We start from the raw sequence: 14,408 nt of genomic DNA on the forward strand, positions 1-14,408 counted from the left end.
TCAAATCCTCCAACCCTGGCAACATCCTTGTTAATCTTTTCTGAACCCTTTCAAGTCTCACAACATCTTTCCAATAGGAAGGAGACCAGAATTGCACACAATATTCCAAAAGTGGCCTAACCAATGTCCTGTACAGCCGTAACATGACCTCCCAACTCCTGTACTCAATACTCTGACCAATAAAGGAAAGCATACCAAACGCCTTCTTCACTATCCTATCTACCTGCAACTCCACTTTCAAGGAACTATGAACCTGCACTCCAAGGTCTCTTTGTTCAGCAACACTCCCCAGGACCTTACCAAAGTGTATCCCTCCTGCTAAGATTTCCTTTCCCAAAATGCAGCACCTCGCATTAATCTAAATTAAACTCCATCTGCCACTTCTCAGCCCATTGGCCCATCTGATCAAGATCTCATTGTAATCTGAGGTAACCTCCTTCGCCGTCCACTACACCTCCAATTTTGGTATCATCTGCAAACTTACTAACTATCCCTCTTATGCTCACATCCAAATCATTTACGTAAATGATGAAAGATAGTGGACCCAGCACCGATCCTTGTGGCACTGCACTGGTCACAGGCCTCCAATCTGAAAAACAACCCTCCACCACCACCCTCTGTCTTCCACCTTTGAGCCAGTTCTATATCCAAATGGCTAATTCTCCCTGCACTCCGTGAGATCTAACCTTGCTAATCAGTCTCCCATGGAGAACCTTGTCGAACGCCTTACTAAAGTCCATATAGATCACATCTACTGCTCTGCCCTCATCAATCTTCTCTGTTACTTCTTCAAAAATCTCAATCAAGTTTGTGAGACATGATTTCCCACGCACAAAGCCATGTTGACTATCCCTAATAAGTCCTTGCCTTTCCAAATACATTTACTTTTGTCCCTCAGGATTCCCTCCAACAACTTGCCCACCACTGACGTCAGGTTCACTGGTCTATAGTTCCCTGGCTTGACCTTACTGCCTTTCTCAAACAGCGGCACCACTTTAGCCAACCTCCAGTCTTCCGGCACCTCACCTGTGACTATCGATGATACAAATATCTCAGTAAGAGGCCCAGCAATCACTTCTCTATCTTTCCACAGAATTCTAGGGTACACCTGATCAGGTCCTGCGGATTTATCCATGTTTATGCATTTCAAGACATCCAGCACTTCCTCCTTTGTCATGTGGACATTTTTCAAGATGCAAAATACTCGTTTAGTATCTCCCTCATCTCCTGCAGCTCCACACAAAGGCCGCCTTGCTGATCTTTGAGGGGCCCTATTCACTCCCTAGTTTCCCTTTTGTCCTTAATGTATTTGTAAAAACCCTTTGGATTCTCTTTAACTCTACTTGCCAAAGCTATCTCATGTCCCCGTTTTACCCTCCTGATTTCCCTCTTAAATATACTCCGACTGCCTTTATACTCTTCTAAGGATTCACTCGATCTATCCTGTCTATACCTGACATATGCTTCCTTCTTTTTCTTAACCAAACCCTCAATTTCTTTAGTCATCGAGCATTCCCTTTCACCCTGACAGGAATATATTTTCTCTGGACTCTTGTTATCTCATTTCTGAAGGCTTCCCATTTTCCAGCCGTCCTTTTACCTGCGAACATCTGCACCCAATCAGTTTTCGACAGTTCTTGCCTAATACCGTCAAAATTGGCCTTTCTCCAATTTAGAACTTCAACTTTTAGATCTGGTCTAACCTTTTCCATCACTATTTTAAAACTAATAGAATTATGGTCACTGGCCCCTAAGTGCTCCCTCACTGACACTTCAGTCACCTGCCCTGCCTTATTTCCCAAGAGTAGGTCAAGTTTTGCATCTTCTCTGACAGGTACATCCACATACTGAATCAGAAAATGTTCTTGTACACACTTAACAAACATTGACTGGCAAAGCAGTCACAAGAAGATGAATGGCCTACCCCTGCTCTTAGTTTCTATGACTCAGATTTAAATCCTGTGCCGACACCGCCAATCTCTGCCAGAAAAGGTGGAGAAGGTAGTGCTCCTGCTGTTGAGAAAATCTGGAGAATAGAATTGGTTGTCAGATTCTAGGCTGAGAGTTGGTCAGAATCTAATATTTCTTCATATCTCTAATTAAGAGTGAGATCTACAGACACAGATGTACAGGAATACTGCACTGAGTAACTTGCCTCCTGACTGCCCAAAGTCTGTCCATCATCTACAAGGCCTAAGGCCCAAGGCATGATGGAATAGTCCTCTTTTGCCTGGAGGGGTGCAGCTCCTACAACACTCAAAAAGCTTGACATCATCCAGGACCAAGCAGCCTACTTGACTGGTACCACATCTTCAAGCATCCACTCCTTCCACTACTGACACTTAGTAACACCAGCAATTTTGTACCAGTAATTTCACTAGTATTCTGCACTGCACAAATTCCTGAAGATCCTTAGACAACACCCTCTAACCCATGACAACTTCCATCTTGAAGAGGGCAGCAGATAGATGGCAATGCCAACAGTTAAGTTCCTCTCCAAGCCACTCACCATCTCAATTTGGAAATAAATAGTTATTTCTTCACTGTCACTGGAATTTCCTTCCTCCCGGCATTTTAGGTAAAAACAATGACTGCAGATGCTGGAAACCCGGATGCTGCCTGAACTGCTGTGCTTTTCCAGCACCACTCTACTCCAGAACCCGGCATTTTAGGTCAACCTAAGACACATGGACTGCGACTCAAGAGGCAGCTCACCACCACTTTCTCCAGGGCAACTAGGGGCAGACAATAAATGCCGGCCCAGCCAGCAGTGCCCACACCCCATGTGTAAATTTTAAAAACAAATGAAAGCATACACAGTGTTGGATAAACACTTGAGCTTTTGACCATGTCCAGCCCACTATTACCTCCACATTGTGGAGTTGTCCCCCTTTACGGCAATAAAACCTCAAAATATTAAGATATTAATGAATTACTTCCCACACACTTAATGCTCTTTGTTCAGGAACACTGCAGGGTTTGTTTCAGATGGTACAGGGAGCTGATGTTGTTAAAAGGATGGTAAAAGGAAGGCAGAGGAGTTATGGCAATTTGCAAAACAAAGGGTTAGAATGGTTAGGGCTAACTACAGCAAGGTCCACTGATGTGCCTGGAAACCCCAAAAGAATGGGAAAAGTGAGGATTCAACCTTTTGGCAGTACTGGAAAGCAAGTGGAATCTGTTGTGATCAGAAAGCACAAAGACAGGTAAGCAGGAGTCTAGAAATAAATCTATTGCCCACACACACATACCAAGTCTAGACTCACCTTTTCTGTACAATAAGATTGATATTTCTCAAGGCGACATATTGGACCTCTGGCTCCCCAGACAGAAGGGTGACAAGAGGTGGAGCCAATTTCTTCAGAATGGTGTTGTAATATTCAGAATCCTTAGGAAGAAGCTCAATAAATTTCATCAGCACTTTGACAGCCGAAAGCACAACCGCAGAGTTTGCGTGAGAAAGTCGTGGGGTCACACGTTCACAGATACTAGAAAGGAAAATAAAATAAAAGAACTTTTAAACTTGCAGAAATTTTTACTTCAGATAACTACAACTTGAAGTTAATACTTGGTAACTAACTTGGACTCATTTGGGAGTAAATTTGGAGCTAACCAAGCCAAATCAAAAAAGACTACTAGCAAAGTAGTGTGTGTAATCAGCAGACCCCAGAGTGTTTCAGGCTGTGTCAGCTCTGAATTGGCCCAGAGACTACACTGAAGTTATTAACTCCTTCTTTCCGTTTAAATCGATAAGTTTCGCAGGCAGACAAGCAACTCCTCTCAGTTGGAAATGTCAATGGAAGGGAAGAAAAGCTAAGTTGATGGTCTGCATTGCTGCAAATGTTTGGTAGGTATTTCCTCCCATGGACTTACTTTCCCTTCAAGTGAAGCTGATGAAGCGTCCGCATTATGACCAACTCTCAAGGAGAGATCTTAATCACATTATAGACGGAATGCATGCTTCTTTATTACATTGCACAAATCAGCATTAAAGCCCAACAGCAATCTCAAAGGTCCTTTCCAAGTCGCGATTCAAGACCAACTTTTAAAAAATTATTAACTAACCTGCACTTTACCACTCAAATTAAATCACTTGTAGAATTCGGCACAAGCACATGCACACTTAACATCAAATGGAAGACTGAGTGAAAATCTAATACAACACTGCAAACATTATTGATTCTTCGAGAAATCAACCACTTAAATCAATGTGGGAAACATCAAGGGGCCAAATGATGATGAACACTCAGTACTATGCTGAGTGGGAATAACCATCTCTGCATATATCAAGTCTAATAGTAAAAGCAATGATGCAGAAATAGGGTGACAGCAACAGTGACTCAGTGATGTGCAACTGAGGTACTGAGTTGCAAACACCAGACCATCTGCTCCACTACCAATCCTTAAAGGCCACTGGCCTTGCCAAATAAAATGATATCAAGTAAAGTGTCGCCAGAGGGCAAGGCAGAGTGAGAAGATATAATGAAAAGATGTTAAGTCACAATTTTCAGAAGTTCAATGAATGTGTTTGCTCAATTACTATATAAAACATTCTCCCCAGGCGCATGCATCCATCCTTTTGCCACTGACCAGTAACAAAGGTTATTAGAGGTTATTACTGGAATTTCACAAGCCAGCATCTAAGGTAGGAGCTCACCCCTGCGCCTCACGTTCATCCTTGGGGTTGTAATTTGAAAGGCAGTCAAGTATGAAGATCTGGCCCCACTCGGTACACTCATTGAGAGCAGTGATGAGTTTGTTGATGTTCTGAGGATTGAGGTCAAGCAGGTTACTGTTGGGATGGGATTCACTAATCTCAGACAGTGCTGCCACAGCATTCGCAACCACCTACGAGAAGAGACAGCAAAAGGAGAAATATTTTCACCATGAGAATAAATTTACAATTTAAATAAAAACATTGGTCTTTAAATTCAATTACTTGGTTGTCGAATGGGTTGACTGAATAGGTCTTGCTCCCCAGCAACCCACCCCAGAGAAATACTTTCCCTCCAAAAGTAAGGAAATACCCTTACCTCTCCACAACCCATGCAGAGAAGGGTCAGTGAGATGCATATTTCTCTCTTCGGCCATTCACACATCCCACATGAAAGCCTTGTGAGAAAGTATATTTCTTTCTCATACATAGATCAGTTAGACCCAGCCCCTTCAGTCACAAAGGCCTTGCTTAAAAATAATTCATAGCCAGAGACCAAATTTCCCATCTGACGACAAAGTGTAATAGGCCAATTGTCCTGATCTTTCTTCAGCAACTTTAAAAGATGCCAGGTAGGCCACTTAGGACTGAGATGGGGAGAGATTTCTTCCCCCAGAGTGTATGAGCCCAGGGAATCCTCTGCTACTAAGCTGTTGAGGCCAAAGCATGAATATTTCCCAGGCAGATTTAGATATAGTTATTAGGACTAAGGGATCAAAGGGAAGGGGAATACAGCAAAGAGTTGGATGATCGGTCATGATCACGTACAATAACAGAGCAGGCTCAAAGGGCTGAATGGCCTGCTTCTGGCCCTATTTTCTCAGTTTCTAACAGTATCAGCAATACCCAAGGTATCAAATCCACTGGATTCAATGTACATGCTTTTTGGTTTTATTTGCATCAGAAAAATTACGAGTTACCACCAAAGTAAAGTCTACATCTCAAATAGAACTAAAACCAGACATGCGTGACACTGGACCCAGCTGTTCTACAGCGTCACTCCCATGAGGAAACATACTTTTCTTTGGTACTTATCACATCAGGACACCACAATGTGAATTATAGTTAACACAGTACTTTCAAATTCTGTCACACACTTAACGTCGGAAAAATGGCAGCCAATTCAGACTGCTTTTAGAGGGATCCAGCTTTATAACAATAACTAAATATTCTGTATTCTTGCAACGTTGAATGATGATAAACATTGGTCAGACCACCTTCAAATAGTGCCCACAGCGGTACAATCCATTTTCTGAAACAATTCATTGCAGGATTTGGTTTCTTAGAACCTTGTTTCCTCTCAATAATGAGCACTGAATGTACCAAACAACTCAGACTCATTAGGATCATAAACAAACAGACCAATAAACATTGCCAGTCCATTCCATTTCATTTCAAACAGCAAGACAATTGCTGTCTTGGATGGCAAACATACAGGCATAGTTAATTTCAATTTAGTCAATGATCCACTTTTTCAAATTCAGTACTGCCAGATCACAGGCACACAACAGATTAATTATAAGGGAATGAAATCCTTTCCTAATAACAGTTAAAACTCACCGATTTCTGAAACACAGATACTTATGCAGAATGTAAGTATAGTTGGCTAAAATATGCAGCGTAGTATTCTTGTAGAAGGCAAAAGCAGCTGAAATAATATTGAAAGGAATATAGCACATCAAATTACAAATTAAAGCAGGCATTTTTAAAAGATCTATTCAGTGAAGCAAAAACATAAAGGAACAAATATTTGACAGAACTATGCACCTCTCTAAATCTAATGCCCTTGCAGTTGTTCACAGCCATCACCGTAGATATATTACCAGCCAGAGACAGAATGTACAAAGCATGCCAACACCATCTTCTGGCAGCAAACTGCTATAGTAATCATTTGCTTTTAAACTTCAGGTACATTTCAAAGCCTGGACTGAAAAAGTCATTCCTTCTTGAGCTTTTCATTTCACTTTGTCAAAATTCATTCTTGGGATAAGTGTATTATTGGCATTTGTTACACATCCCTCATTATATTTGAGAAGGTGGTGAAGAGCCACCTCTGCAGTTAATGTGGTGTAGGCACAGCCGTACTGTTTGGAAGGGAGCTCCAAGCATTTTGATCCAGTGAGTGAATGAGCAGCAATATAGTTCAAAGACAGGAGAGTGACAGGCTCGGTGGGTAAGTGATGATGTTCCTGTGCATTAATTCTCCTCCATCCTTCCAGATGGTGGATAGGGTGCTGATCAAACAAGCTGCTTTGTCCTGGGTAGTATCAAACTTCTTTAGTGTTGGAGCTGTGCTCATCCAAACAAGTGGTAAGTAATTCCATCATACTCTAGTCTTGTGCTTTGTAGATAGTGGTAGACTCCAGGGCATCAGGAAAGGAGTTACCATAGAATTTCCAGCCTCTAATCTATTCTTGTACCTATTTAGTGTGATAGGGGATGCATCTACCTCATGGTCTGGACTGTACATTCCTTCTGTCCTCCTGACCAACAGTTTCCCTACCACCATGGAAGGAGTCTACTTCAACACACAATCAGTTGGGAGAATCCTCAACTAATCAAGTTGAAATCCTCCAATGTTCTGTATCACCATCAGTTTAAAGAAAACCAGAGTTATAAAAAAAGATGTTGTGTCTCAACCTGTGATCAGACTCATCAGTACATTGCTGGGAGCAGACAACTAATTCTGCTCCCTCGATCTTTGGTGACCATTTGTCTCGGAGCTCAGCACATGCATTGGAAAGGCAGGTGCCCCTGTGGCTAAACAAACAAAATGGAGAAAAACTAATCCACAGAACCAAGATGTCTATCGACAACATCTGCATCCTCGGTATACCGTTGAGTGGCAGCACAGCCTGGACAACCTACACCAACCAAGAAAAAAGGCTTATTCACCTCCATCTTCTATCGCATGTAACGACAAAGTAAACCACAAAGCAGTCTGTTCTGGGACAAACGTGCCCTGTATATTGATGCTAATGAACAAGCAGCTTCACTGGTTTTGGCATGTGGACAGGTCTTAATATGGCCACATTCCCAAAGATATGCTTAACGGTGAGGCAGCTGTGTACAGAATACTCAAAGCTCTGATAAAAGGATACTGTCAGAGAGAGAAAAGCCTTCAATGTTCATCTGACCATGCAGAAACTCCAGCTGACGATCGGTGGCAATATCAGCTGTGGGCAGGAATTCACCACCATGTGATGTGACTTCACAAGTTCCACGGCCAATGCCAGCCCTACAAATAAGACATCGAAAAGGGACCGTCCCAAACCGCTGGGAAAGGACAACTTCGTGTGTGGCACTGTGGCAGACTGTGCCTTTCCAAAATCAGTTTGTTCAGCCTCTAGGCGAGTGCACCAAATCATCTTCTCTCACCTCAAAATTCTGAGGCTGCTTTCCAGTCGTGTCTTGCAAATGGAAGAATTTCTATCCGTCAGGTCTGAGGGTTTCGAAAACATAGTAAAACGTTCCAAGGCAAACTACAGTTACGCAAGATCTGACAAAAATTGCTATCAAGCCATAAAAGACACCTGGAGGCTGGAAGAACACAGCAAGCCAGGCAGCACCAGGAGGTGGAGAAGTCAACATTTTGGGGGCAACCCTTCCTCAGGACTGGGGTATATGTGGGGGGAGCTGCAGATGAAGGGGGAGGCGGGGGCAGGGTGACGTGGTGAGGACAAGTGAAAACAGGGAGAGGGTACGACCTGGTTGGCCAATGAGAGGAATGAAGCTGGTTGGTGGCTGGAAGGAAGGGTCAATGAAAGGAATGGAAGGGAGGAAGGAGGGGCTGGGAAGGGAGGTTATTTGAAATTGGAGAACTCAATGTTGGGTCCTCTGGGCTGAAGGCTGCCCAGATGGAAGAGGAGGTTGTTCCTCCAATATGTGGTCTGATTCACTGTGACAATGGAGGAGACTGTGGACAGTTATGTCGGAGAGGGAATGGGAAAGGGAATTAAAATGGGTAGTGACTGGGAGGTCAGGTCAGCTCTGTAGGTCTGGCTGAGATGCTTGGCAAAACATGCCCCGAATTTACATTTGGTCTCCCCAATGTAGAGAAGACCACATTAGGAGCAGCAGATACAGTAAACTAGGTTGGAGGAGAGGCAGGTGAACCTCTGCCTCATCTGGAAGGACTGTTTGGGGCCTAAATGGAGATAAGCGGGGTGGTGTACCAGCAGGTATTGCATCTTTTATGGTTGCAGGGGAAGGTACCTGGGGGTTGGGTGGGGGAGGTGTTGGTAGGGAGACTGGTGAGAACCAAAGATTGGCGAAGGGATGGCCTTTGCAGAAAGCGGATAGGGATGGGGGAGGGAACACTGAACACAGAACATTATAGCACAGTACAGGCCCTTCAGCCCTCGATGTTGCACCCACCTGTGAAACCAATCTGAAGCCCATCTAACCTACACTATTCCATTATCATGCATATGTTTATCCAATGACCATTTAAATGCCCTTAAAGTTGCAGACAGGATGTTCCATGCCCTGACATCTGTCTTATATCTATCATCCCTCAGTTTAAAGCTATACCCCCTTGTGCAAGCCATCACCATCCAAGCAAAAAGGCTCTCACTGTCCACCCTATCTAATCCTCTGATTATCTTCTATGTCTCTACTAAGTCACCTCTCAAACCTTCTTCTCTCTAACAAAAACAACCTTGGTTCCTCATAAGACCTTCTCTGCAGACCGGGCAACATCCTAGTAATTCTCCTTTTCTCCCTTTCCAAGGCTTCCACATCCTTCCAATAATGCAGCAATACTCCAAGTGCAGCCGCACTAGAGTTTTGTACAGCTGCAACATGACCTCGTGGCTCCGAAATTCAATCCCTCTACCAAGAAAAGCTAACACAATGTACATCTTTTTAACAATCTGATCTACCTGGCTCGCAACCTTCAGGGATCTAAGTACATGGACACAGATCTCTCTGCTCATCCGCACTACCAAAAATCTTACCATTACCCCAGTGCTCTCTATTCCTGTTACTCCTTCCAAACTACTTTTCATCATTTATATAAATGATTTGGATGTGAGCATAAGAGGTATTGTTAGTAAGTTTGCAGATGACTCCAAAATTGGAGGTGTAGTGGACAGCGAAGAGGGTTACCTCAGATTACAACGGGACCTTGATCAGGTGAGCCAATGGGCTTAGAAGTGGCAGATGGAGTTTAATTCAGATAAATGTGAGGTGCTGCATTTTGGGAAAGCAAATCTTAGCAGTACTTATACACTTAATAGTAAGGTCCTAGGGAGTATTGCTGAACAAAGAGACCTTGGAGTGCAGGTTCATAGCTCCTTGAAAGTGGAGTCGCAGGTAGATAGGATAGTGAAGAAGGCATTTGGTATGCTTTCCTTTATTGGGCAGAGTATTGAGTACAGGAGTTGGGAGGTCATGTTGTGGCCGTACAGAACATGCACGCAATTCTGCTCTCCTTCCTATTGGGAAGATGTTGTGAAACTTGAAAGGGTTTAGAAAAGATTTACAAGGATGTTACCAGGGTTGGAGGATTTGAGCTATAGGGAGTTTGAATAGGCTAGGGCTGCTTTCCCTGGAGCATCGGAGGCTGAGGGGTGACCTTATAGAGGTTTGTAAAATTATGAAGGGCATGGATAGGATAAATAGACAAAGTCGTTTCCCTAGGCTGGGGGAGTTCAGATCGAGAGGGCATAGATTTAGGGTGAGGGGGAAAGATATAGATGAGACCTGAGGGGCAACATTTTCACTCAGAGGGTGGTACATGTATGGAATGAGCTGCCAGAGGAAGTGGTGGAGGCTGGTACAATTGCAACATTGAAAAGTCATCTGGATGGGTAGATGAATAGGAAGAGTTTGGAGGGATATGGGCCGGGTGCTAGCAGATGGGACTAGATTGGGTTGGGATATCTGGTCAGCATGGTCGAGTTGGACTGAATGGTCTGTTTCTGTGCTGTACATTTCTATGACTCTAAGTGAATCACCTCATACTTTTGTGCATTAAACTCCATTTGCCATCTCACAGCCCAGCTCTGCAGCTTATCTATGTCCCTCTGTAACCTGCAACATCCTTCTCCACTGTCCACAACTCTAGTGTCATTCACAAATTTACTAACCCATTCTTCTAGGCCCTCATCTAGGTCATTTATAAAAATCACAAATAGCTGTTACCCCAAAACAGATCCTTGTGGTACACCACTACTAACTGAAATCCTGATCCAAACCGCTAAATCACTCTCAATCCCATGTCTCTGCGTTTTCTGCAATAGCCTAACATTGGGAACCTTATCAAACACTTTACTGAAATCCATATACACCACATCAACCACGTTTCCCTCATCCATCTATTTGGTCACCTTCTCAAAGAACTCAATAAGGTTTGTGAGGCACAATCTACCCTTCACAAAACTGTGTTGACTATCCCTAATCAAATTATTCCTTTCAAGATTATTATAAATCCTATTTCTTACAATCCTTTTCAACACTTTACCCACAACCGAAGTAAGCTCACTGGTCTATAATTACCAGGGTTGTCTCTACTCCCCCTCTTGAACAAGGGAACAACATTTGCTATTCTCCAGTCTTCTGGCACTATTCCTGTAGACAATGACGACATAAGGATCAAAGTCAAAGGCTCTGCAATCTCCTGCCTAGCTTCCCAGATATTCCCAGGATAAGACATCAGGGCACTTATCTATTTTCACACTTTTCAGAATTGCTAAGGTTCCTCATGAACCTTGGTCCTGTCTAGTCTAATAGTCTGTATCTCATTATTTGGCTCAACAACATTGTCTATTTCCGGTGTGAATACTCACGAAAAATGTTCATTTAGCACCTCTCCTATCTCCTCAGACTCTACGTATAACTTCCCACTACCGTCCTTGATTGATCTTTCTCTAGTCATTCTTTTTATTCCTAATATTCCTATAGAAAGCATTACAGTTTTCCTTGATCCTACCTGCCAAAGACTTCTCATGTCCCCTCCTGGCTCTTCTTAGCTCTCTCTTTAGATCCTTCCTGACTAACTTGTAATTCTCAAGCGCCCTAACTGAGCCTTCACATCTCATTTTTATATAAGCCTCCTTCTTCCTCTTGACAAGAGATTAAACTTCTTTAGCAAACCACAGTTCCCTTGCTTGACCACCTCCTCCCTGCCTGACAGGTACATACTTATCAAGGACACTCAGGAGCTGTCCCTTGAACAAGCTCCACATTTCAATTGTGTCCATCCCCTGCAGTTTCCTTCCCCATCCTATGCATCCTAAATGTTGCATAATCACATCATAACTGCCTTTCCCCGGCTATAACTCTTGCCCTGCGGTAAATACCTATCCCTTTCCATTGCTAAAGTAAACCTACCATCACCTACCTCCAAATCTAACACCTAGCCTGGTTCATTACCCAGTACCAAATCCAATGTGGCCTCACCTCTTGTTGGCCTGTCTACTGACTGCGTCAGGAAACCCTCCAGCACACATTGGACAAAAACTGACCCATCTAAAGTACTTGAACTATAATGTTTCCAGTCAATATTCGGAAAGTTAAAGACCCCATAACAACTATCCTGCTACTTTGTCCTATCCAGAATCATCTTTGCTATCCTTTCCTCTATATCTTTGGAACTTTTTGGAGATCTATTGAAAACTCCCAACAGAGTGACCTCTCCTTTCCAGTATCTAATCTCAGCCCATACTACCTCAGTAGATGAGTCCTCATCAAACGTCCTTTCTGCCACCATAATACTGTCCTTAACTAACAATGCCACACCTCCCCTTTTTTTTTTTACCTTCCCTATTCTTATTGAAACATCGAAACCCCAGAACCCGGAACAACCATTCCTATCCCTGCTCTATCCATGTGTCTGAAATGGCCACAACATCAAAGTCCCACGTACCAGCATATGCTGCAAGTTCCCACACCTTATTCCAGATTATCCTAGCATTGAAGCAGACATATTTCAAACCACCTTCCTGCCTGCTGGTGCACACCTGTGACCTTGAAACCTTATTATCTCACTACACTCAGCCTCCTGTACACTGGAGCTACAATTCAGGTTCCCATCTCCCTACTGAATTAGCTTTAAACCACCCCCCCCCCCCCCCCCCCAGTATATTGGTACCCCTCTGGTTCAGGTATAGACCATCCCGTTTGTAGAGGTCTCACCTACCCCAGAATGAGCCTCAATTATCCAGGTATCTGAATCCCTCCCTCCTGCATCATCCCTGTAGCCACGTGTTCAACGTGGGAAGATGTTCTTGGTGGTGGGGTCTAGTTGGAGTTGGCGAAAATGTTTAAGAATGATACGTTGGATGCAAAGACTGGTGAGTGGTAGGTGAGGACAAGGAGGACCCTGTCTTTATTGCGAAGTAAAATTGGTTTACAAAATTCTATTGATCATGCACAGCAACTTGATCAGCATCTAAAGGTGAAAGGTATTACCCACATCTTTCTCTCAGATTTTTCAAAAATAATTTATGGGATATGGGCAGCCATCGCTGTCTGAAATGGGAGGGATGTGAATTGAATAATTCTAGCAAGAAGGCTGGGCATCCATGAAGCACTGAAGGCCATTAGCAGCAGCCAAATTGTACTCAAACATCATCTGCAACCTCATGCACCAACAGATCCCCTACTCTTCTATTATCATCAAGCCACAAGATAAACCCTGGCTCAACAAACCATACAAGAGGGCATGCCAGGAGCTTCACCAGACATAGTGAAAAATGATATATCAACCTGGTGAAGTTACAACGCAGGACTACTTGCACGCCAAACAACATAAGCAGCAAGTGACAGACAGAGCTGAGCAATCGCACAACCAACTGATTAGATCTAAGCTCTGCTACATCCTCTCATGAAAGGTGGTGGACAATTAAATTATTCACTAGAGGTAGTTCCACAAATATCGCCATCCTCAACAAAGGGGAGGCCAGCACATCAGGGCAAAAGACAAGGCTGAAGAATTCACAACAATCTTCAGCCAGAAGTGTCAAGTGGATGATTCACTTTGGTTTCTTCCAGTGGTCCCCAACATCACAACTGCCAGTCTTCAGCCAAATGGATTAATTCAACATGATATCAAGAAATGGCGGTCAGCACTGGATACTGTAAAACCTATGGGCTCTGACAATATTTTTGGAATAATACTGAAGACTTGTTATCAAAACCTGCCAAGCCCCTAACCAAGCTCTTCCAACACAGCCACAAGTCAAGCATTTACCCAACAATGAGGACAATAGCACAAGTACATCTGTGCACAAAAGCAGAACAAATCCATCCCATCATTCTATTCTCAATCATCAGAAACATGGAAGGTGTCTTCAACATTGCTATCAAACAGTAGCAAGCAATAAGTTGATGGTCAGTTTGAGTTTTGCCAGGGCCACGGAGTTTCTGACCTCATTACAGACTTGATTCAAAGATAGGCAGTAAAAGAAATGAACTTCAGAGGGGCGATGCAAGGGACTGCCCTTGAAATTAAGGCCGCATGTGACCAAATGTGGAATCGAGGAGCCCCAGTAAAACTGGAGTAAATGGGTATCTGGAGGAAGACCCCCTGCTGTTGGAGTCAGACCTGGCACAGAGGAAGATGGTTGTGGTTGTTGGAGGTCAGAAATCTCAACTCCAAGACTACAGGAGTTCCTCAGGGTAGTGGTCTATGCCCAACTACATTCAGTTGATTTATAATGGCCTTCCTTCCATCTTCAGGTTAAAGTCG

At 43.4% G+C, this 14,408-nt stretch overlaps 1 protein-coding gene across 3 annotated transcripts in view; it reads right to left on the minus strand.

Annotated features, from left to right (window-relative positions):
• The window catches only part of LOC122564151 (AP-2 complex subunit beta), a 310,855-nt gene that overhangs the window by 252,731 nt on the left and 43,716 nt on the right, over positions 1-14,408 (minus strand). For all 3 annotated transcript variants that reach the window (XM_043718785.1, XM_043718786.1, XM_043718784.1), the window contains exons 6-7: positions 4,658-4,848; positions 3,267-3,488 (exon numbers count right to left, since the gene is read on the minus strand). In XM_043718785.1, the coding sequence (XP_043574720.1) occupies positions 3,267-3,488; positions 4,658-4,848 (413 nt within the window). The remainder of the gene's footprint in view (positions 1-3,266; positions 3,489-4,657; positions 4,849-14,408) is intronic.

This window comes from Chiloscyllium plagiosum, chromosome 28, assembly GCF_004010195.1.
Source record: "Chiloscyllium plagiosum isolate BGI_BamShark_2017 chromosome 28, ASM401019v2, whole genome shotgun sequence".
In the NCBI taxonomy this organism is placed as follows: Eukaryota; Metazoa; Chordata; class Chondrichthyes; order Orectolobiformes; family Hemiscylliidae; genus Chiloscyllium; species Chiloscyllium plagiosum.